We start from the raw sequence: 25,790 nt of genomic DNA, 5'->3' as shown, positions 1-25,790 counted from the left end.
TAATTTCTTATCCTCAGTAATTCTTTATCCCTAGACGTTATGGAATTTTGGTTGGTTGATTGGTTGGTTTTATATTATTTCTCTATGAATGAAGCAGTTCTGAATACCTTCATCCTGCCATCTTAACATAGTTACTCCAGTGAAATAAAAAAGATTTTGAGTATAGAACCAAAGTCAATACACAATAAGGAAGGATCTTGGCTTTATTTTATATCCTCCTCTCAAAGGTACTTTTCTACTTGTTAAATTATCTATCTTATTAGGACATTCTTAGTACATTTGGTATCTCTGCTTCCTATTCTGTTTTCCTTCTAGGAATTTATATCCTTGTGGAGACTTTTCTCATCTGCCAACATTTTTATGTCCCCTCAAGTACCGAAGCCTCTGCAGCAATCTCTGGATAGCTCAAGTTGTTTATAGATTTTACCCGAAGGCCAATATAAAGGAAGGTATCTTAGAAGAAAGATGCCTTTTCCTTTTGGTGGTTATTTTCTCTTTAAATAAAAATCTTATACAGCCTTATAATATTGTAATAAGACTATAACCCAGCACTTGTTAACTTTTTCAAAATGATGAGTCTCTAAGGTAGCTTGTTTTATTTTTAAATAACTGGAACATTTTTTCTGTTTCTCCAAACATTGCTGGTCTTTTTTTTTTTTTTTTTTTTTTTTTTAAAGCAAATCTGTCTGGAGTTTAAAACCAAAGACAAATCATACTGTGCTGCATCTCAGAGTTTACAGTTTAGCTAGGTAAGACCAGAAGCACATGAAAAGTAAAATAGGTATATCAGACATAACCAGGTAATGTCAGAGTACAGGAATGGTACAGATAGTAGAAGTTAAATTCCTAGTAAAGAGAGAGTGGATAATCTGTAAACTTGTGACACATACAGCTACTTTACTGACAGAGGAAAGAATCTGACCACCTTCCTGGCATCTTTTAAGAAAGGCATAGACAGGTCTGTCTACTTCTTTTTCTCGTTTGCCTCATCACATTCCATTGTGACCTCTCTAGTTCTTTTGCACACTGTCATGCTTAAATGTTATTTCTCATGAACATATTTAGGTTTTCCTGAGGATATTTCTCAGAGTCCTGAGTCACATAATCAGGACAGCTGATTAGGCATAAGAGAGACTGATACCAAATCAGAGTTGAACTCTCAGGGGACTTCTGCTGTCTGGTTGTTAGATGATGGAAAGTTATGTTTGTTTGGGCTCCAGGAATCGGAGCAGTTTGTTTTCCCTCCATACCCCAGGATTGTCCTTCCAAGTCTCACCCCTCCCATCTCCCCTCATCTCTAGCACTACCACCTACTCCCAGTGTGCTGTCAGCAGATAATAAGGCTGACCAATTGCCTAGATTTTGCCTAGGTGAAAGAATTTTGGCTCAAGTACTAGCAAGATGAATCACGTATCCTGTCTTTAACCTTCTTATTTATTTATAAAGACACAAGTCTACCACTTGAACTGTGCACTTCCTGGGGCTCCCTTTGGTCATGCCCCTTGCTTCAGACCTTTCTTCTTGGCCCTGTTCTTTAAGATTGAAATTGTTCATACTTCAAGGCTTGGCTACCATTGTTAGAACATTATCTGCCCATTTGAATTTCGGAAGAGTAAGGACCTTTCCTCTTTAAAAAGTTCCTCATTCTTTCTATCCTTCCCCTCTCCTTCCCTGTTTCACCAATTCTGTTAACTATAGACACCGCCTTCCCAACTTGTCACCCACTCCCCAAACCGTGACTGTGTACACATCATTTTATTCCTACTTTCTCCTGTCTCTTGCCAAAAGGCCCATGGAAAGTTGAGCTTCTACTCCTTGAGCCTGACCTGGTTACAAGCTTATGGCCTACCACCCATTTCTTTGGAAAATAAGGTTAAAAAATTGACTTCCATACAATATGCCCCTTGGAAGTCACATTCATAAATTTATAGACCACATTTGCATATTATTAGTAATCATAATCTGTCTTACATTCAACATATCTGTTGAATGTTTGCACAGTTGCATTTAATCAGACCTCTGCTGTCTTATTTGGGAATTGTCTCTCAAGTATAGCTTACTTTGGAGAAGTGTGCCATAGGCTTGTATCTGTCTTTACCATTCAAGACTGGACTTAAACATAAATGTGCACTAAATAGCATATTTTTAAAGTCTTTTTAATGGAAACTATTTTGCTAGGCCATACGAATGAATCAGGCAGGCTGTTAGAAGGCCCTGCCAGAGATCAAGTTTGGTGTGTCTGAAACTGTTGTGTTTGACCCTGAGGGACCTTGTGTGAACAGTTCTTGCTTAGGCTTCTACTGGTTTTCACTAATTCAGGATCTGCTGAGTTTTTTATGGTTAAAACTTGATAATAGTAAAACAACAGAATACTCGTCCGGAAAGATGTCTTATTGACATTCATTTATTAAGCTGCTTTCTTTACTTCCATTTCAGATTTGTCCAATATGTGCAGCGTTACCTGGAGGCGATCCTAATCATGTCACGGATGACTTTGCAGCTCATCTTACACTTGAACACAGAGCCCCTAGAGATTTAATATCCTTTTAAGAGATGACAAGGAAAAGAGTTGTTTGTAATGTCTGTCATTTTGATTTTTTGTTTTGGAGACAGGATCTCGCTGTGTCGACCTGGCTGGTCTCAAACTCCTGAGCTCAAGTGATCGTCCTGCTTCAGTCTCTTGAGTAGCTGGGACTATAGGCACACAAGTGCCACTGCATCCAGCTTGTCATTTTGATTATTTTTAAGGATAATATCCCCCAAAAGAGGAAAAGTAATCTCCAAATTATTTTTACTTATTTGAACTTTTCCTAGAAGTGACTCAGTGTTGAGATGCAATTGATTTCTCTTTTTATATACTATCACTGTTGCATGAACATTTTCACTAAGTGAAAGTTGACTTGTCCTTCATCTTTAGTTCACTATAATTAGATTTTTTAAGGCAATTTGACCAGATTATGTCTTCCAGGATGGCATTTTCATACAAAAGCGGAAAATGTTAATCCAAATTAAAATTTAATTAGTTAAATATGAAGAGGCATTATTCATTATTTGCTTTCCCTCTCTGTTCCTCTGCTGCCTTACCCTGTTGTGGCTGTGGTGTGGTGAGTTGGTGGGGCAGGTGTGCATCTTAGTGTTCCTTTCGTTTTTGGGGTCTCCTTCTCCAAAGAGAGCCATTTCCTGCCCAGTTCCTAAGTAGGATAGTGTAAGGTCAGCTCTAGCTTTACATTTCCTTTCCTGCTTTTCTTTTTTCTTTTTTTTTTTTTTTTTTTTGAGTCTGAGTCTCACTCTGTTGGCCAGGCTGGAGTGCAATGGCACGATCTTCAGCTCATTGCAACCTCCACCTCCTGGGTTCAAGCAATTCTCCTGCCTCGGCCTCCCAAGTAGCTGAGATTACAGGTGCCCGCCACCATGCCCAGCTAATTTTTGTATTTTTAGTAGAGATGGGGTTTCTCCATATTGGCCAGGCCGGTCTCTTGGCCAATCTGGTCTCGAACTCCTGACCGCCCGCCTTGGCTTCCCAAAGTTCTGGGATTACAGGCATGAGCCACTGCGCCTGGCCAGTTTTTGTATTTTTTTTTTTAGTAGAGATGGGGTTTCACCATATTGGCCAGGCTGGTCTTGAACTCCTGACCTCAGTGATCCGCCCGCCTCGGCCTCCCAAAGTGTTGGGATTATAGGTGTGAGCCGCCACGCCCAGCCTCCTGATTTTATTTCTTCATTCCCTTCCTTATCTCTCAACAGTTGCTGGCAGTGTTCCCTGAGATTACTGGCCTACCAGAGCGATTAATTTTGTGGTCTTTGCTTCTGGTTTCAGGTTATGAATTGTTCGTCTAAAACTGTCACCAGCTGGGTACAGTGGCTCATGCCTATACTCCCAGCACTTTGAAAGGCCAAGGTGGGAGGATCACTTGAGCCTAGAAGTTCGAAACCAGCCCGGACAACATAGGAAGACCCCGTCTCTACCAAAATAATGAGCTGGCCATGGTGGCACACACCTGTGGTCCCAGCTACTCAAGAGGCTGAAGTAGAAGGATGGCTTGAGCCCATGAGCTCAAGGCTGCAGTAAGCTATGGTTGTACCACTGCACTTCAGCCTGGCAACAAAGTGAGACCCTGTCTCAAAATACATATATATATAAAATCATAATATATAAATTATCAAATATATAAATATGATCGTATCACTTTCTCTAAAACCCAAACCATCCTTATTAATATGATGGAACACTGCATGTACAGTGACACCTGAAGGCCTCCTGGAGCTGCCCATCTGGTAGTTAAATAACTCCAGAACCATCAGCTGAAAAACTGAGAAGCCAGCAAAAAAATGAATCTGCATTATAAAGCTGGTCTGTTTGGTGCTTTAAAGGAAAAATCTCTTCTATATGATCTGGCCTCCCCCACCTCTTATTTGCCTTTGTGGAAACGTAGGGTTGTCTTCATGAGTTTTGACAGCTATTTGCGACTCAGGACCTTTTTCAGTTTGACTCAAACTCAGCTATGTAAGATGGTTGAGGCTGCTGGGAATTTGACTTCGTGATAAATGTAATGTTAATCTGTCTGTGTGTCTTACACAAGAAATGCAAATCTGTTTTCTGCTTAGCAGCAGCATTGGAAAAAAGCTTGAAGACAGATTAAAACTGATAATCCAAAAGGAATCTTTGATCTGCTGAATATAAATTCAATATTGTTCCTTTTTCATTATAGGTGGTATTTGAGATTTCATGAGCTATATAGAGAAGCTTTCTTACCTCACACAGCCAATACACACACACACACTCACATGTTGCCTTATATTTGAGTGTTTTTTTAGGGTTAATAGCCCTCCCTCATAGATAGAGTTGGGACATTTGCACTTTTAAGTTAAATGTGCTGTTTTTAAATGCTTACAATTCAGGAAGTCTTTATATCTCTTTAGCAAGGGCTCAAGTGATTTTTTTTTTCTTTCTGTGAAATATTTTCATTTTTTTCTTAACTTTTGGGTTATGATGAATCGAGTGGTGTTCGACATGTACGTAGAATGTTTCACCCTGGCCGGGGATTAGGAGGTCCTCGTGCTCGTAGATCAAACATGCACTTTACTAGCAGTTCTACTGGTGGACTTTCTTCTTCTCAAAGTTCATATTCTCCAAGCAATAGGGAAGCCATGGATCCTATAGCTGGTAAGTTAGTTTCACATTAATAAGGGAAATGGCAGGGGAAGGAGGAGCTCCTTTTAAAACTTTTTGTGATGCCAGGTGCGGTGGCTCACACTCTGGGAGGCTGGAGCGGGTGGATCACTTGAGGCCAGGAATTCAAGACCAACCTGGCCAACATGGCCAAACTCCATCTCTACTAAAAATACAAAAATCAGCCAGATGTGGTGGTGGGCGCCGGTAATCACAGCTACTCAGGAGGCTGAGGCATGAGAATCACTCAAGCCTGGGAGGTGGAGGTTCCAGGGAGCCGAGCTCGCACCACTGCACTCTAGCCTAGGTGATGGAGTGAGACCCTGTCTCAAAAAAAAAAAAAAATTGTGAGATTTTTGTAGCCTCACCTCTCTGATCATAAGCCATGTTCCTTCACAAAATTGCCAAATACTTTAAAAGTGTAGAATGTGTTCAAAGCAGATACTTAACATAAAGTAATTCATACTCTTCTGGTATCACTTAAGTCCAGTAGTCCCCCTCTCATATGTGGTTTTGCTTTCCTGGGTTTCAGTTACCCATAACCAACTACAGTCAAAAAATAGGTGAGTACAGGACAGTAAGATACTTTGAGAGGGAGAGAGACCACATCACATAACTTTCATGGTATATTTTTAGATTTACTCTATTTTGTTGTGAATCTTGTACTATGCCTAATTTATAAATTAAACTTGAGCACAACAGATAAGTATATATAGGAAAAAACATATAGGGTTCTGTGTTATCCAGATGCCCATTTCAGCCATTCACTGGGGGTCTTGGAACATGTCTCCTGCAGGTAAAGGGAGTGGGAGACTCCTGTTCTAGAGACATAAGATGATAAAAAATGGTTTTATGTTGTATTTGTGGCCTCTATTGAAGCCCAAGGAAATCATAAAAGATTTCAGTTTGAATACCTCCAAAATTTCATGGTTAAACCTCCATAAGTACACATAACAAATGTCCAAAGCACATTTGAAATTAAGGTTTTATAAGACATAGCTAACATTTTTAAGAACATGTTATCTGTAAAATTCTATCACAGATTTATGCCTATCTCAGGTGTTGTGCAGGGCGCCTCATGGCTTCCAGGTACACATACATTCCACCACATGGACACATTTCAGAACTGTTATCTATAGCTAATTGACAAGACTAAAAAATTAAGCTCTTCTCATGGAAGAAAGGAACGTAAGACTTAATGTCCTGATCTTGATTTGAGAACTATATTGTTGTAGAACATACTGAAAGGTACATGTTTAATAGCTTGGGGAAAATCTTAAAAAAAAAACAAAAACAAAAATACACAGTTTTTGAACCTGGCCATGTCACTGGGTCTAGTACATGACAAACCTGGGAAGTTGGTAGCAGAACACAGGGTCAGAATAAAATATAAGAAATCACTGTAGCCTGACAATCTGCAAGACACACCAAGCAGACAAGTGGTAAGACTGTGGGACGTGTGCACACATTTAAAGCAACAATTCTGAAATGTGTCCATGTGGTGAAGTGTGCACCTACCTGGAAGCCATGAGGTGCCCTGCAGAACACCTGAAACACTGGTAAGTGTAAATCTGTAATAGAAACTGAGAACATCAGAGCTAAATGACAACTTAGGAACACAAAGGAGGAGACAGCAGACACTGGGGAAGGGTGGGAAGAGAGAGAGGAGCAGAAAGATAACTGTTAGGTACTGGACTTAATTGGGTACTGCGTGATGTAATAATATATACGACAAACCCCCGTGATGTGTTTAACTGTGTAACAGACCTTCACATGTACCTCCAAATCTAAAATAAAAATTTAAAAAAGAAAAAAAAAACCTAAGAATAATTTTACACCTATCATGTTATTAAAAAGTTAGATATACCATATAAAATTTTAATTCCAAATGTGCTTTGAACATTTGGGTGTGCAACAACAAAAACAAGCCTAACAAACTGAGTTTGGGGGATTTAAAAAATATTTCTTCATCCAAAGGGAATATTTACCTGCTATTTTGGTGGCAGACACTAAAAATTAAAGTAGTTTCTGAGAGCAGAATTCAAATTTGAGAAATTTTCACTTGTTTTTTTTCTGTCAGTGAAAATTAGTTTATTTTAGTGATAGACTGTATATTCCATGAAAGAGTGGTGTAAGAGTGCTATCAAAAGCCTGGGATAAAGCAACTGAACAAGAAAACAAACTGTTAATGAGTTTTAATGATAAAGAGTTTTTGCTGGCCTAAGAGTGTATGCAAGGCAATCATCGGTTCCCTATAAGCGAGGTAGACCCTCCACTTGGAAGAAGGCATTTCACTGCACCTTACGTAGATGAGGGTGCAGGGACAAAGGTTTACACCTCTCTTAATGAGTACAGCCTTATGGACACAAGACAGTCTGGATCATAACAGGCCACTAAGTACGCTGTACAGTCAGATGCAACAGGTTCTCAGGAGCCTTGCTGAGCACTGCTAGTGGTACCTACTGCAGTGGTACTCTGAAACAGCAGTACCAAAAGGTACTAGAGGGAGAAGGCAGAGGCGAGTGTTCAAGGGCCACTATCAGAAATGATCCAGGCCTCTTGGACTAAATCCTAATAATTCATTCAGTCATTCAGTAAATGTTTGAATTCCTGCTATATCAGGCCCTGTTCTGAGAGCTGGGAATATAGTCAACAGTAGACCTCATCCCTGCTTCCATGAAACACATATTGAGAAGGCTTATATTATAATTGGGCCCGCAGATAAACCACTTCATTAAATACTAAGAGAAAGCTTAACTAAATTAGTCTATTATACAGATAATTTTAAAGACAATTTAAGTTTTACTTAAAGCAAACATAGTTGGGTCTGGGTTGATATTCGTATGCATTTGCGTTCTCTGTACACAGTAACTCCTGCCTCCAGGAGGCATTCTAGAAGGTATTCAGCTCTTAACTGAAACTCTGTGCTGCTGTGGTTACCTACCTGTTCACAATGCTTTTGATGTTGTTCCAGTGAAAGAGTGATCTGTAGCGTTTTGTTTTCCTCAGTATTAAGCAGACATTAATTGTCTTCATTTCCATTGGCAGAGCTTTTATCTCAGTTATCAGGAGTGAGACGTTCTGCAGGAGGACAGCTTAATTCCTCTGGCCCTTCCGCTTCTCAGTTACAACAACTGCAGATGCAGCTGCAGCTAGAACGGCAGCATGCCCAGGCAGCACGGCAACAACTGGAGACCGCACGCAACGCAACCCGGCGTACTAACACAAGCAGTGTCACCACTACAATCACACAATCCACAGCAACAACCAACATAGCTAATACAGAAAGCAGTCAGCAGACTCTCCAGAATTCCCAGTTTCTTTTAACAAGGTAGCTCATTTGTTAATAGAATTTTGTTTGGGAAGTAGTATTTTATTGCCACTACAGTCTGGAATTATCTTTTCTCTTTTGTGCATATATATTTCTTTAAAATTCTGTGTTTGATTAAAACTCACAAATCTCTGATTAAAACTGCATATTCAGTATTTCCTGAAGAATGTGAAACATAGTAATTCTTTTAGATAAATTAAGAATACTGGGCCAGACCCAGTGGCTCACACCTGTAATCCCAGTACTTTGGGAGGCCAAGGCAAGCATATTGCCAGAGCCCAGGAGTTCCAAACCACCCTGGGCAACATGGTGAAATCTTATCTCTACAAAAATTAGCCAGGTGGCCGGGCGCAGTGGCTCAAGCCTGTAATCCCAGCACTTTAGGAGGCCGAGGCGGGCAGATCACAAGGTCAGGAGATCGAGACCACAGTGAAACCCCGTCTCTACTAAAAATACAAAAAATTAGCCGGTGCGGTGGCGGGCGCCTGTAGTCCCAGCTATTCAGGAGGCTGAGGCAGGAGAATGGCGGGAACCCGGGAGGCGGAGCTTGCAGTGAGCCGAGATCGCGCCACTGCACTCCAGCCTGGGCAACAGCGTGAGACTCCGTCTCAAAAAAAAAAAAAAAAATTAGCCAGGTGTGATGGTGCGCACCTGTGGTCCCTGCTACTTAGGAGGCTGAGGCGGGAGGATTGTTTGAGCCCTGCAGGCAGAGGTTGCAGTAGCCAAGATTATGCCATTCATTCCAGCCTGGGTGACAGAGTGAGACCCTGTCTCTAAAATAAAATAACTGGTCTTCTTGTTCTCAAGGTATATATCATCATATAATATGAATTGTTTTGCCATAGTACCCATAAAACATTAAACACTATATCATTATATATATATATATGGTTCATATTAGGTGCATTTATCATAATTAACATTGCTTTTTATTGCCAGTTTTAATCTACTGTGAAATATTAAAAGGTATAAGAAGGATTTCATAATACAGTGACAGTTTTCTCCTATGAATTTCTAAAAAAGCTAGATTTAAATTTTTATGGTTGGCACACAAAAGTAACTGTTAAAAAAAATGACTTCCCATGGTATAAATAATATTCAGTACAACAGTAAACTACTCTACTGGATGGAGTTCCTGTTCGCTTCTGAAACTGTTAGCAACTGTATGTATTTGTCTGCCAGAACTTCATAGGCATTTTATGTGACTTTCAGGAACATAAAGAATTTTAAAAAGAGCAATGATGAGTGGAGACTTAGCCTCAACAGATAATGAACCTGGACTAATTTGGGCTTTTAAGGGAGCAGAGAGGAATATAAAGAAAGAACTGTAAAATGAAGAATAGAGTTTGTATAATACATCATTATCTCCAAAATGCAGTGTGTATGACAATTCATTGGGATGTTAGAAGAAAATATTATAATTTCTACTTATATTTCTTTTATCTCATACTCTGTTAATCCAGTGGTGCATGTGTATAGTTATAAATAACATAGTGTGGGTGCAGAATAAAAAATGCTTGAAAATCCCTGGACTAGAGCCCCAGCTTTGCCACTTGCAAGTTTTGGACCTCAGGCAAGTCATTTTACTCCTCCAAACCTCAATTTTATCATCAGTATCCCAGAAGTTTTGCCTCTAGAGAGAGAATTATTTTGAGGATGAAATGGAATACTGGTATGTGTATGGTCTGGCTCAGTATCTGCCCTATAGTAAAGGCCCAATTAATGGTATTCATTATTATTTGTTATGAAACAAAGAAAAAAAATGTAAATGGGTAATTTACCTTTGAATTACTCTGCTAGGTCAGGAACTGTGCCTGGTTATTAGCAGATAATGCTGCTTTAATATAAGAGAACCACAGGGCCACAGATGGAGCTACCTGCTGCCATGTAGCCTTACCTATAGGGACTGACCAGCAGCAGGTCTGTAGCATACCACATCTAAGTTCCTGCCTCAAAAAGGAGATCTACTAGTGTGCATTCTCCTGAGAGTTCACAGAACTGTGGGTGGAACGTCTTGCCAGTGCCCTTTGGAAAAGACATCTTCCTGTCCACCCTTGCCCTATGCTTTTTTTTTTTTTTTTTTTTTTTTTTTTAAAGACCCAAACTACTCAGTGAGCTTGTCTGTGCATTTATTCCACACCCAACTCTCAGAGCATGGTAGGAGTAACCTCTGAGTGCTCTCTCTGAATTCTGGTTGTAGCTTCTTGAAATTCCCCTTCTGTCATCTGATACTGTACATTGTATGGTACCATGTAATTTGCAAACCACTTTCCACATATTTCATTGTATCATATGATTTATTTAAGGCAATATTTCCCCAGAAATACTCTCTTAACTTCATATATTCTAAGGAATATATGTAATTATGTTATTCTACCCCCAATTAATAAGGTCAGAGAAAGCAAAGTAAGAAGAATAAAGAGATTATTTACTGTTGGGCTTCTCAGAACTTCACATGTATTAACATGCATTGTGAATTTTCAAGGCAAGGAGAACGGCTGCAGTGTATTCAGGAGAGATCCTGGTCTCTGGTCACTCAGCTCTTATGTGATATATATAGGGCCCAAGCCTTATTTTTGGTCTTTTCTTTGACCAGGGGCAGTTCCTATTGATGTTGCCCTGGAACTGATGGTAAGGTCACAGTTTCTTTGGAGTTCAAGATAGTTGACCTTTTAGAAAGTGATTGTTGGAGTGTGTAAGTCAGATCGGTCTTTTTTTGAGACAGTTTCGCTCTTGTTGCCCAAGCTGAAGTGCAATGGCACGATCTCAGCTCACTGCAACCACCTCCCAGGTTTAAGCGATTCTCCTGCCTCAGCCTCCCAAGTAGCAGGAATTACAGGCACACACCTCCACACCCGGCTAATTTTTTGTATTTTTAGTAGAAATGGGGTTTCACCATGTTAGCCAGGCTGGTCTCAAACTCCTGACCTCAGGTGATCCGCCCGCCTCGGCCTCCCAAAGTGCTGGGATTACAGCTTTGGAGCCACCGTGCCTTTGACAATGGGACCAGCTCATTTTGCTAACCCCAACTTGAAGATCCTTGCAAGCCTTGCAGTTTCAATTATATCCTAAATTTTATATTTCATCAGGAAGTCAAGACCTAGTACCAGTACCTCACACGCAGACTTTACCTGCCTCTCAGGAATGAGGTGTCTTCTCAGTTACTTCCCTGAAAAACAGACAGTAATATTGTTACTGCATGTTCTCTCGAGGACTGAAGGCCGCAGCCTGTATGTCTTTAGTTCGCCTCGTTGTTACGTGGGTAGTCCTCTTTACGTTCTTTATCTTTCTGTTACGAGGTTTAACTTCTCTAAAATTTTTTTTTCTTTACCAAAGACCTTTTCCAAAGCTAAGAACATGGAATGACTTCAGTTCGTAATATTTTTATAGCTTTGGGTTGAAAACGTGTAGTCTACTCAATCTTCTATTCCATTAGATACTCTCTTATGATATCCTTAATTTTTTTTTAACCATAAATGTAATCAGTCATTTTCTTTCAATGTGGATTTTATGGCTTTTCTGTAATTACCTTTCAGATATTTTTGCATTCTTTCAGTTCTGAAATTTGATCTTTTGTTTTCTGAGTCATAGATACCTAATTATTTAGTGGTTTTGAACTTAGCACCTATGAGATTTTGTGCAAATTACTTAACCTTTGCTTCAGTTTCCTCTTCCTGTAAAATGTTGATAATAATAGTCCCTAACTCAGAGAGTTAAATGAGCTAATGCACTCAAAGAGCACGCAAAGCCCGACCCGCCGTTAGTATCATCCATGGTGGCATGGGGGTGCTCCTGTGCCTTGCAGTGCTGGTAGAACAGCAGGGAGCAGGTGCCAGGCAGTAGGGCAGCATAGAATAGATCTGTCTCTGGGCTCAGGGTGCTGCCTCTGGGTACTCAGGGAGAAGACCTGTCATGTGTGCCTGCCGGGCCTCCTTTCAGTGTCCCCATATTCTCCCTCTTTGTTCCTTTTGCTGCCCCATTGCTTCTGTTAGTTTCCCTTTCTTTGCCACTGAAAGTGTAGAGAAAACCAGTATTGAAACTAAGCAGAATTTTATATCATTTTTTGTTGGAGATTGACCTTTTTTTTTTTTTTTTTGAGACAGAGTCTCACTCTGCTGCCCAGGCTAGAGTGAAGTGGCACGATCTTGGCTCACTGTAACCTCCGGCTCCCGGGTTTAAGCAATTCTCGTGCCTCAGCCTCCCAAGTAGCTTGGATTACAGGCATGCACCACCACACCCTGCTAATTTTTGTATTTTTAGTAGAGAAGGGGCTTCACCATGATGGCCGGGCTGGACATGAACTCCTGATCTCAGGTGATCCACCCATTTCAGCCTCCCAAAGTGCTGGGATTACAGGTGTGAGCCACTGCACCTGGCCAGAGATTGACATTTTAAAGTAATTTAACAAGTTTAGTAACAAGTGATAAGTAGAATTTTCAGCTCTTGACATCTGTCCAGTCTCTGTGCATATGAACCGGGTTTCCCAGCATAGCCCAGATCTCATAAGTACATGCGTCAGGGGAGCAAGTCAGGCAGGTAGACCTTGCGTCTGCCCTGCTACACGGTAGGTCCTTGGTAGAAGAAATGTAGGAGGGTGTATGTGTTTTCTTGCCCTCTCTAGCTTCTGCATATACCAGGAAGAATTAAATAGAGTAATAGAGAAAAGTCAGAGGAAATTTTCGGATATTTTTCAGTTGAATATTCTGTTCACTGCAGATTTTGTTTTTGTGTTTTTATTTTCCTGTATTTACCCCCAGATGAAATTCTGGTTAGATACTTTCCCAAGCGTCTAATCTGTAAGAAATCCTGTTTTCCTTAGAAAATTTTCACCTAGCTTTCTCTGGAGTGGAAAAAGTCTAAATGTATTTTTTTTTCTCATTGAGTCTAATTAAAGCATAGATTTGCACCTCCAGGTAACAGTATTGCAACAAATGTGGGGAATTCGTCTCAACACAATTAAGGATAAATTAGAGCCAGATATTCCAGCAATGTCTCATTCTGAATTTTGCCAACTGTAAAACTTGCACAGTGGAGAGCACTGTAGATATTGGCCATGCCATTGTTCATTGACTTTTTAACAATAAGGTCTTTTCTTTTTAACTTAAACAGGTTGAATGATCCTAAAATGTCTGAAACGGAGCGCCAGTCCATGGAAAGCGAGCGTGCAGACCGCAGCCTGTTTGTCCAAGAGCTCCTTCTGTCCACTTTAGTGCGTGAAGAGAGCTCATCCTCAGACGAGGATGATCGGGGGGAGATGGCAGATTTTGGTGCTATGGGCTGTGTAGATATTATGCCTTTAGATGTTGCTTTAGAAAACCTAAATTTAAAAGAGAGTAATAAAGGAAATGAGCCTCCACCACCTCCTCTTTGATGACATCCCAATTCGCAGACAATGTCCTCTGTGCTGTATTTGCCAATGAAAGTGGACAACAACTATCTTGGGTTTGTTTGGTGATTGTAATTTCAGGTCTGTCACTCTTGTTACATTGTGTACATTCAAAAGGAAGAGAGAAAATATATATGATAATCATTTCCACTTAACTAATTTTTACTTCTAGCAGGTAAATGTAGGTAGCAGTGCAGGGGTGATCTCTGCTTCCTGTACCTTGACATGCAAAAGGCTGTCCTAATACTCCACATTCAAACTGAAGAGGAAAATTGAAATCTCTAATGAAGCTGCTGTGTGTATTTATGAATATTAATGAATAAAAACTGCTTGGATGGTTTACCTTAACTACTGCATGAGGTTTTTTGCAGCGTGCATGAGTTTTAGTGACCTTGTTATTTAAAAAATTAAATACAAGGAGTAAAACTTAAAAAAAAAAAATACAAAGCCCAAAGCTTTCCCAAACATTATTCAACGGTTACACTACGAAGTAGCTTTTGAATAATGTCTGCCTGAATCACCTTTCTTTGTGTGCCTCCTACGCACAAAGCCAGCTCTGCAGTGGAATCTGGGGATTGTGGCCGGGTGTGGCACTCCGCCCTGTGTGACTGTCCTGTCTCCCTGTTAGTCATCTTGCCTGTGTGGAGCTCAGCCTGTCTCTTTAACTCATCTGTAGAAGACACACCAGTAAAGCTACCGTTGGAATCTGCTGCAGGGGCCTTTGTGTGCCCTAAAAACAAATCCTGTTCATGTTTGTTTAAAGTTTTTACTTTTTGTGGTTGTTTAAAATTTTTTCAATTGTTAAATATGTTTTATTCAGGTGTAGATGAATTTCATTTATTGACTGTTCAACAGAGTTAACCTGAATTATGTTGTCTTTGTTTTTAAAAATCTCACATTCTCAATCATATTTTGCGTTATTTATGTATTTGCTTTGTAGTTTGCTGAGACAGATCAGTATCAGGGGAGCTTTGAGGATTTGCCTTCCCAGATTTGTCAATATATTACAACCAAATTCTTAATGCTAATTTCAGCACCTTTTATTTATTGGGTTTTTTTTCTGGCATAAAAAGTAAAGCCTTTTAATTGAATCATGCCACCTATATGCCTATATTATTAATCCTATGTGTAAAAAAAATGTACAGCTTTTCTGGGGTTTGTTTTGGGGTTTGGAAGGGCTGGGTTATTTTTTATTTCCTGTTTCGGTTTTTGTGCATAGACTTTCACAATAGCTCCAAGGCAGGGACAGCGGGTTTGGGGGTTGGGAGGGCAGTTTTTGGAATGTAAATTTAGGACTTTTAAAAAGGTGCGCACAGCTTCTGATAAATTTATAACCAGACTTAACCTAATCATGTCTCGTTCCAGTTCTGTTTTCTCTGAGCCCTTTTCTTAGTCTCCTCTCTTTCTCCTGTCATCCTTTTCCTTTCCTGTCCGTGTATCTCCGTTTCTTCAACATGACAAGCATACAGACTTGAACACCTTTCCGGTGTTCTTCCGAGAACTGTGAAGTCCATGTTCATCCAAATGTAACCAAAAAAGAAGTCACCCTACATGTCTGAAAAACTGTTGCTTCTCCTCTGAAACTTCAAACTCCAATAATAGCTTTGTTTTCTTTAGTTTCTGTAATGGAAAATGTTTAAAGGAAAACTTTACACCAGGCTTCTGGTTACACTAGAAGTCAAGCCCAGTAGGGATTTTCATTTTTTTTTCGATTGGTTGTTGAGAAGTTTCAAAAACCAGTTTTCAAGCTGTGGTCTTTCAAACACATCTGCACTAAGTCACACATTTCAATAAAGCATTTTCAAGACTGTTGACCACTTGAATTTCTTTGGTGTTGGTGGATGAACCTAACCATTACTCAGAGATTTTATATCTCTAATCCAGTATTTTTTTTTCTTTTTATGCTAAACGTGGGAGATCCTGGTTTTGTGTGAATGCATTATTTTGGATGTGAGAAATTTTTAAAAATGCCAATTATGTACTTTCCCTTTTCTGCACAAATTCTGGGAAAATGTAAGAGCCTTCATTTTTTAACATGGTTTTAGGGAACAAATGTAAGTCCATTCAGAGCAGTTTAATTTAGATGATCACTTTAACACTGCAGAAGACCTAAGGAGTCATAAGATTCCATCTCATGTAGAATACTGTATATTAATTATTTTTTACCAGATATTTTACAAATACCTCACCTCATCCTGTATGTAATCAATAATGTATTATTTTAGGGTAGAAAGACACAGAATATCAATATAAAAATATATTCAAGCCCTTGAAATTCTTGTGTCCTTTTTCTTTAGTTTCTGGATCAAAATCTTATTACTGGATGTACTGTTGAATAAAAATTGCAAAGACTTTGATGGACAGGAGACAAAATCAAAATATACCACTGTTTATTTTGGCAGTACCTTCAAATTTCTAAGGACCAGATCCTGAATTTTGAGAAGTTTTTGTTTTGTTGAGTTTTGAGCGTCTAGGATATAAGTTTATAAATCTTCTACAGTGCTTGTCTTTACTTCCTGTTAAGAAATCATTTAAATCTTTCTCCTCAAGGTGCTCTGGAAGAAGTTTAATTTCAACTCTGAACAAATAGAAATAACTGTGCTTCCTTGTATGGCTGCAATCATAAGATACAATTTCTATGGTTGGCTACCGTGAAATTATTGTATTTATATTGCATTGTTTTGTTTAAAACAAAAAAAAATCCACAGAAGTAGAACCTAGGTTTGCTACTAACAAAATAGTGGATTCTTATAATGAGGCTCAGGTAAAGTAAGAGAAAGCTTCTCTCCCTGTGGTCCCCAGAGAAATGAAGTTTAGGATAGCACATTACACTATTAGAAATAATAGATGTAACAAAAAAAACCCAGTCCATTATCCCCACCCCTCATTTTCCCTCTCAATATTAGAAATTTCAATAATATACTGACAGATTTTCAAAGGTCACCAAGGCTTTTGTGTTTTTTCTCGTCTGTGGGCCACAATTAGAGAACAGCTAACAGGTCCAGAGTTCTCTTGATAGGTCCAAGACTTAGTTTACAGAAAAAAGCTAGGCTCCTCACTGCAAATATTAATACTTCATACACTTTACTCCATGGATCTTGGGGTGAGCACACGTCAATAGTTCATGGCTCTAGTTAAGGACAAATAAAGCGGGGTTGGGAGTAGGAGGAGAACACTCTACAGAGAGGTTACGGTAGCAGGTGACTGGAGAAAAGGATCTTTTGAATGGGATTCCTGTAACAGTGTTCAGTACCAATGTTAAGTCTTCTGTAAGTGGGGTCTAATATGGCTTACTGATACAGGCATGTGTGAAAAACTAAGTGTCATGGAGGAATGGGTGCTAAAAGCTCTTAACAGTTTTGTAGAGAAGCCCTGCAGCAGTGTTTCTATGACATGCCTGTTTCTTAATTATTTGCATGCACAGTTTAAGGGGTACATGCAATATTGGTTTCATGTGCAGTAAAAACATAGCTGAGTGCGGTGGCTCACGCCTGTAATCCCAGCACTTTGGGAGGCCAAGGTGGGTGGATCACGAGGTCAGGAGTTCAAGACCAGCTTCGCCAACATAGTGAAACCCCATCTCTACTAAAAAGCACAAAAAATTAGCCGCGCTTGGTGGTGGGCACCTGTAATCCCAGCTACTTGGGAGGCTGAGGCAGGAGAATCGCTTGAACCTGGGAGGTGGAGATTGCAGTGAGCTGAGATCATGCCATTGCGCTCCATCCTGGGTGACAGTGCGAGACTCCATCTCAAAAAAAATTAAAATACTGGGTACGAAATTTTCCCAGAATTACATGCAAAAGTTGGTGTTTATGCTGGAAAAAGGTAACAGTTATCTGTGCTCTTTCTAAAGCTCAACTAAACACTAAAACAGTTCTCTCCTTGAGATTGGAGGTAGGATGGCAGTTGGCAGGGTGAAGGGAAGAGGTTGGGGAGGAGTCTCTCATAACATTTCATCCCCAATGGTAACTGAAGCCCTGTGTCTGGCCTGGAGTGGATAGAGGTTAGGGTTAGAGTGCAGGAGGGAGCAGCAGTCTGCAGACTTTCAGGTTGTGACAGTGTAATGAAATTCTGTGCTGTTAAACATGGCTATGTCTGAGTTAGTCATTACAGTATTCCAAAGCCAAATTCAAGTGACTGTTTTTCAGAATAGTGTAAAAATCAATTCCCTGTGCTCATCGGCTTCAACCATGCAGACGCAACATTTGTTTCTAATTAGTACTCTTGCCTCTTGGTTTCTGTAGTTTTTCAACCATCTCTGTCAGTGTTCTATAAATGCAAACATTCATTACTTAAGGAACCCTGCAGCAGACCTCGAATAAGATGTGACTTGATGTTTGTTGCCACTTCCTCAACTTGGTTAGCAAATTCAAGTTTTGAAAGATGATTCATCTCAGAGAAGTTGATCCTGAACCTCTACATCACATTTTAGTTGGTTGCTATCACGTGGGTAATGTCTTAACCTGGGTTCCTCGAATCACAAAGGAGAATGCTCTAAAGTCCTCACGTTACTTTAGTAAGTCAGTTACCTTTACGGCAACTAAAGAGATGAATTAAAAAGAACCCTTAAGCCGGGCGCGGTGGCTCACGCCTGTAATCCCAGCACTTTGGGAGGCCGAGGCGGGCGGATCACGAGGTCAGGAGATCGAGACCACGGTGAAACCCCGTCTCTACTAAAAATACAAAAAACTAGCCGGGCGCGGTGGCGGGCGCCTATAGTCCCAGCTACACAGGAGGCTGAGGCAGGAGAATGGCGTGAACCCGGCAGGCGGAGCTTGCAGTGAGCCGGAGATCGCGCCACTGCACTCCAGCCTGGGGGACAGAGCGAGACTCCATCTCAAAAAAAAAAAAAACCCTTAAGTCTGACTGTCTCGGGTAACTTTACTTGGTGTACAGATAGTGCACAGATATGGATGAGGGCTGCACATGGCTGACTTGAAAACCCATGTCGGGCCGGGCGTGGTGGTTCACACCTGTAATCCCAGCACTTTGGGAGACAGAGGCGGGTGGATCATGAGGTCAGGAGTTCAAGGGCAGCCTGGCCAAGATGATGAAACCCAGTCCCTACTAAAAATACTAAAATTAACTGGGCGTGGTGGCGGACACCTGTAATCCTAGCCACTTGGGAGGCTGAGGCAGTGAATTGCTTAAACCCAGGAGGTGGAGGTTGCAGTGAGCTGAGATGGGGCCACTGCACTCCAGCCTGGGGGACACAGCAAGACTGTCTTAAAAAAAAAAAAAAAATGTGGGCTGCATGTGCAAAGCCTGGGGCTGCTTTCCACAGGCCTAGATAGTGATTCTCTTCAAGGAGGCCTTTACTAACCACAGGGAACCGAGCATCTGACTGTGTCCTTGGCAGACAGTGCAGGTATCCTGTAGAATGTTGGCTCCTCTGTCTATAGAAACCATCAGTTCCCTGCTCGCTCTCATTCATACATACTTTTTGAGTTCCCAGTAGGTACCAAGCTTTGTCTAAGCATTATTTGCCAACTGTGATTTTTACAGACTTCCCCTGTAAGAATTTTCTAAAAGAGCCTTTCTCCCTTACACAATTGAAATGTTTTCAAAGGTCATCAAGCCTGTTGCCTTTGGTCGATCACGTGACCAATCAGATCTGGTGAGTGAGCTGCTGCCTTAAATCTACCAAATTAGACTAAGAGCGTTTGGAGTCTGCCTCACACATAAGAGATCCATATTCATTTAATAGTGAAACCAGCCCAGAAGCATCCTCTTCTGTAAGTTGGATGGAGTCCCAGCTCTCTCTCCTTGTAGATTTTCTGACCACACCCTGTATATAAGGTTTTCTTGAGGTAGATGCAGCAATATTCCTGAGGTAAGATTCTACAATGCTCCTGTACTGGCGAGTGGACTGGACCAACAGGCACTGGCTTCAGCCACTGTCCCTAGGGACTGAAGGAGAGTTCATGGATTCTTACACCCTAGTCATGAAAGCTATTCTGGCCAGCCTTGAATCCATTTAATTTTGCCCAGGAGAACCTCTCATGACAAGAAGACATTATTTTGCCCATGAAAGTCCATTTTTAAATATACAGTATGGGCCGGGCGCAGTGGCTCAAGCCTGTAATCCCAGCACTTTGGGAGGCCGAGACGGGCGGATCACGAGGTCAGGAGACCGAGACCATCCTGGCGAACACAGTGAAACCCCGTCTCTACTAAAAAATACAAAAAACTAGCCGGGCGTGGTGGCGGGCTCCTGTAGTCCCAGCTACTCAGGAGGCCGAGGCAGGAGAATGGCGTGAACCCGAGAGGAGGAGCTTGCAGTGAGCTGAGATCCAGCCACTGCACTCCAGCCTGGGTGACAGAGCAAGACTCCGTCTCAAAAAATAAATAAATAAATAAATAAATAAATAAATAAATAAATATACAGTATGCTAATTAGCAGTGTCTATTGAATTGCCCTATCGGATAGCAGCCACCACGTGTGCTGACCTCTCAGGATTCAGACTCACCTTGGAAAATATCACACTGATGATACCGTACTTTAGAGTAAATTGCATATTGTGGCGGGCTCCCAGACTAATTCATACTGAACCCTTGATATAGATTTTCCTTTAGAACATCACCACCTGTCATGAAGCTTACCTGTTTTCTGATTTGAATAAACTTTGGGTTGTGCGCCTCACTTTACATTGCATTCGCTGAGATAACTGAGTGTGACTTCCGTGTTGTGTCATCTTAAGATGTCAGTAATGTTCAACACAGACTTGGCCATCTGTGGCACTGGTGTTTTGGCGTTTCTGTAGTTTTTGTTTTGGTTTGTTTTTTGAGATGGAGTTTTGCTCTTGTTGTCCACACTGGAGTGCAGTGGCACGATCTCGGCTCGCTGCAACCTCCGCCTCCTGGGTTCAAATGATTCTCCTGCCTCAGCCTCCCAAGCAGCTGGGATTACAGGCACATGCCACCAAGCCTAGCTACTTTTTTATATTTTTAGTAGAGACGGGGTTTCACCACGTTGGTCAGGCTGGTCTCAAACTCCTGACCTCAGGTGATCCACCTGCCTCGGCCTCCCAAAGTGCTGGGATTACAGGCATGAGCCACCACACCTGGCCTCATTTCTATAGTTTTAAATCCCCTGTGAAATACAATTTCTCCTATTGTCCCTCTCTGCTTCCTCTCCTGTTTCCTTATGGGTGTGTGTGTGTGTGTGTGTGTGTTTTATTAATGCTTCTAGTGACATCTGCCATTTCAGTTCCATTTGCCTACAGAATTTTCAGGACCATCCAGGTTACCATTCTTGCTGCTGTCTGAGCCTGAGGGGTGAAGGTGTGGCCTCTGTCCTCAGTCCAGAAAAGGACTTTGGAATACTGATTCTACTTACAGCTTCACAGGGCAAGACTAGAAAGAAGGACTTGAGAAGGAGCCCCCCGAACTTCAGCATGAACATAAGCCCCACCCACTCAGGACCAGAAGGGACAAGACTTGCTCCTTATCCATTTTTTTTCCCTCTTCAGACTTCCTGTTGGCTTTTGGTGGTTGTTTTTCCCCATTTTGAACAACTCAACTGCCTCTGGCCAATGGCAGGGGTTTTTTTGTTGTTGTTTGTTTTTGTTTGTTTATTTTATTTTATTTTATTTTGAGACAGAGTCTCACTCTGTAGCCCAGGCTGGAGCGATATGGCTCCGGCTCACTGCAACCTCCGCCTTCCAGATTCAAGCGATTCTCCTACCTCAGCTTCCCGAGTAGCTGGGACTACAGGTCCGCACCACCACACCCAGCAAATTTTTTACTTTTAGTAGAGACAGGTTTTCACCATGTTGGCCAGGCTTGTCTCGTACTCCTCACCTCAGGTGATCTGCCCACCTCAGCCTCCCAAAGTACTGAGATTACAGGAGTGAGCCACCGTACCCCGCCAAGCCAACGGCAGGTTTAAAAGCAATTGGTGAAAATTACATTTTAGTATCTACCTGAACAAATGCCTTTCACTTCAGCCTAGGGCTCTAGGGTTGTCCCCCAAGTCACTGTGTTCTGAGGAGGAGGGTGGATTGGATCTTATTTTTTCTTTTTTTTTTCTTTTTTTTAAGACAGGGTCTCACTCTGTCTCCCAGGCTGGAGACTGTGTCTCCCAGGCTGGAGTGCAGTGGTGCAATCTTGGCTCACTACAGCCTAGACCTTCTGAACTCAAGCTATCCTCCCACCTCAGCCTCCCCAGTAGCTGGGACTACAGGCACATGCTACCATGCCCAGCTAATTTTTGTATTTTTTGTACAGATGGGGTTTCGCCATGTTGCCCAGCCTGGTCTCGAATTCCTGGGCTCAAGCGATTTGCCTACCTTGGCCTCCCAAAGTGCTGGGATTACAGGTGTGAGCCATGCCTGGCCTGATTGTATCTTTTTAAGAACACTATTGGCATATTTTGATAAAACTTTTAATCTTTTCATAGCGTTTTCCAAGTGTTCACCATTTTATGGTTATAGAGTCCCAAGCAAGTCCACCTAACAAAACCGAAACCCACCAAGTTCACTCGCAGGCGCTTGTCCAGTGGTCCTGGGCAACACATTCTTTTCACACAGCTGTCTTTCAAACTGCCTTCAGCTCCGGTAGAGTCTGGCCGCCAAGGATTGGGGCGGGTTGGTTGACCATTAATCCTAAAATGTAAAGGTTGCAACAAATAGCACTTTTCACATCTTATACTGTTGTAAATTACACATTTTAGACGTTGTTACAAGACATTTCAAGTAGACAGCATTTGATGAAGTGTTTGTAAGATAGCTTTTAGATGCTTATAAATTCTGTAGCCAGCCATAACAGATGTTGGTTGGGAGAAAGAATGGAATTAAGTTTGTAAAAAGAAGTGGTTGGAAAATTTACAATGAATGATGAGAATGGATGTGAATCTTCTGCATCAGAAATTAGGGTTCAGCTAATCATCTTGGGGTTCTCTCTCTTACCTCAAAAGTATTCAGATCATGCTTGGACTAGGAGGAAAGTCGTGGGTAATAATTGGTAGGTCAATTCTGGGGAGGTAAAATTTGCAGAACTTCCTGGATTGCTGACATTGCCTGCCCTGTGGAAGCAAAAGGGAAAATGGTGGTGTTGCTTGATCAGATGTTAGAACTTGGAATTCATGGTGGGGATAAGGAGATGCACGTTTTTGTGTCAAGGGCGGTGGACGGGTCTCAAAATCAAGTTGGGTTGGAGGTGAAGTTAGGGAAAACCTGGAGAATGGAACTCTGGAATTAAAGCTTAGAATTGGAAAGGGCTAATTGCTCTCTGGTTGCAGAAGTTCCCTTAGAAATATTCCTGACAAGTGAATATCCACCCAGAACAGGGAGAAGATAAAATGCTGTGGTTACAAGCACAGACGTGAGTTTCAATCTTGGCCCTACCACTTACTAGCTGTGTGATCTTGGCCAAGTTAATTAACTTTAATTAAACAGTGTTCCTATTGTCTCATTGTTAAATGTAGCTAATAATAGTATTAAATAATGTGCTAATATAGTGCCTGGTGTGAAGTAACCATAAAACAAATGGCAGGTGCCTCAGAAGGCAACCAACACAACAGGGACCCAAAGTGACCAATAGAAAGAGTAGAATTTGGGCTGGACGCGGTGGCTCACAGCTGTAACCCCAGCACTTTGGGAGGCCAAGGCGGGCAGATCACTTGAGGACAGGAGTTCAAGACCAGCCTGGCCAACATGGTGAAACCCTGTCTCTACTAAAAGTACCAAAAATTAGCCAGGCGTATTGGCGGGCACCTGTAACCCCAGCTACTCGGGAGGCTGAGGCATGACAATCGCTTGAGGAAGGCAGAGGTTGCAGTGAGTTGAGATCGCGCCACTGCACTCTGGCCTGGGCAACACAGTGAGACTCTGTCAAAAAAAAAAAAAAGTAATAATAATAATAATAAGGAAAGAAAGAGTGATTTGCTTGGGAGCAAAGGGAAGACAGAGCCAGATAACGTCTACGCAAACACAGCACATTGATTTCATTAGTCCCATCCTGCTTCAATACTTCTAAGTCATTCTGGCAAAACTCCATGAGGGTCAGTGACCTGGTAAAAATTGTGGAAGCTCAAGTTTCTTTATCTGGGGAGTTCAAGAGTTGGGGAAGGACGGGGTCCCCCTAGACCATAGGTATCAAAGAATAAACATCAACTGAGGCTTTACTATGGATCCTGCCACCTCTTCATTTACTCAATTTCTTGGGCATCTACTAAGTGCCTGGCACTGTTCTAGGCACTTGGGGTTCTCCAGTGAATAAAGCAAAGAGGTCCCCAGCTCACTAAATAGCACAACTTCCCAGTTGCTCAGTCCAAAACCTGTTGGAATCATTTTCTACTCTTTTTCTCACACTTCACATCCATTTCGTCAGAAGATCCCACTGTCTCTATTTCCACACTTTTCCAGAAACTGCCCCTCCCACCATCTCCACTGCCCGCCGCCTGGCCCAGGCCTCCATCGTATCCCCACAGAGTCACTGCTATAGCTTCCAAGTGGCATTGCTGCCCCTGCCCTTCCATGTCCCAGCACAGCAGCTGGGTGATCCTGTCAGAACCCGCACCTCCGATCCCTCCGCCGCTCCCGCCTCTCAGAGGAAGGGCAGGGTCCTCACCACGGCCCCTGGCTCCCACAGGCTGTGGCTCTCGTTCCTTTTCGGGGTTCATGCCCTGCTACTCTATTCCCTCCCCCAAGCCTCGCTGACCACTTTGCTGTCCCTCGGGCATGCCACAGCTCTGGGACTTTTGCCTTTGCAGTCCCCTTTTCTTGGAAGATCCATATTTCCTCACCTCCTTCTCTTTGTCGGTGAGGCCTTCTCTGACTATCCAACTGAAAACAGCGATCCCAGGCCCACCCAGCACACCCATGCCCCACCTCCAGGGTTCAAGCCATTCTCCTGCCTCAGCCTCCCAAGTAGCTGGAATTACAGGCGCGCCCACCACCATGCCCAGCTAATTTTTGTATTTTTAGTAGAGACAGGGTTTCACCATGTTGACCAGGCTAGTCTCGAACTCCTGACCTCAGGGGATCCACCCACCCCGGCTTCTCAAAATGCTGGGATTACAGGCATGAGACACTGCACCTGGCCTGTTTCTCTATAACTCTTATCACCATCTGACATCCTCCCTACCCCATGTACACATTATGAACGCACACACACACACACCCCTACATACACACACACACACACCCCTACATACACACACACACACACACCCCTACATACACACACACACACCCCTACATACACACACACACACCCCTACATACACACACACACACACACCCCTACATACACACACACACACCCCTACATACACACACACACACACCCCTACATACACACACACACCCCTACATACACACACACACACACCCCTACACACACACACACACACACCCCTACATACACACACATACACACACACACACCCCTACATACACACACACACACACACACACACACAGATGCCAGCTTCCTGAGGGCAGGGCTGTCCATTAGTCACCCTTGTATCTCCATGTCTACAAGGCATGGCACACGGTAAGTGCTCCAAAATATTTATGGGATGAAAGAATGAATGGTGTGGGCCAGGCTCTGTTAAGAGTGTTGATTATTATGTCAAAAGTGCACACCAATATCAAATACTCAGTCCCTGTGGAAAACAGTTTGGCAGTTCCTCAAAACATTAAACACAGAATTACCATGTGACCCAGCAATTCCACTCCCAGGTATATCCAAGAGAATTGAAAACATATGTTCACAAAAACCCTCCTACATTCATGCTCAGAACAGCATCATTCATAATAGCTGAAAAGTGGAAACAACCCAGATGTCCATTCACTGATGAAAGGATAAACAAAACACGATCTACGCAATGGACTATTATGCAGCCATAAAAAAGGATGACATACCGACACATGCTGCAACTTGGATGAACTTTGCAA

General features: G+C 42.0%; 1 protein-coding gene across 1 annotated transcript in view; it reads left to right on the top strand.

Annotated features, from left to right (window-relative positions):
• Positions 1 to 15,699, top strand: part of KCMF1 (potassium channel modulatory factor 1) — an 84,578-nt gene extending 68,879 nt beyond the window's left edge. The window contains exons 4-7 of the mRNA XM_005575446.5: positions 2,437 to 2,538; positions 4,990 to 5,164; positions 8,219 to 8,501; positions 13,611 to 15,699. Coding sequence (XP_005575503.2) covers positions 2,437 to 2,538; positions 4,990 to 5,164; positions 8,219 to 8,501; positions 13,611 to 13,872 — 822 coding nt within the window. The 3' untranslated portion in view covers positions 13,873 to 15,699. The remainder of the gene's footprint in view (positions 1 to 2,436; positions 2,539 to 4,989; positions 5,165 to 8,218; positions 8,502 to 13,610) is intronic.
• Positions 15,700 to 25,790: the final 10,091 nt, after the last annotated feature.

The sequence above is a fragment of the Macaca fascicularis genome, chromosome 13 (assembly GCF_037993035.2).
Source record: "Macaca fascicularis isolate 582-1 chromosome 13, T2T-MFA8v1.1".
NCBI classification, from domain to species: domain Eukaryota; kingdom Metazoa; phylum Chordata; class Mammalia; order Primates; family Cercopithecidae; genus Macaca; species Macaca fascicularis.
Note: the sequence above shows the minus strand (reverse complement) of the source record. Positions and strands in the feature narration are given on the sequence as shown.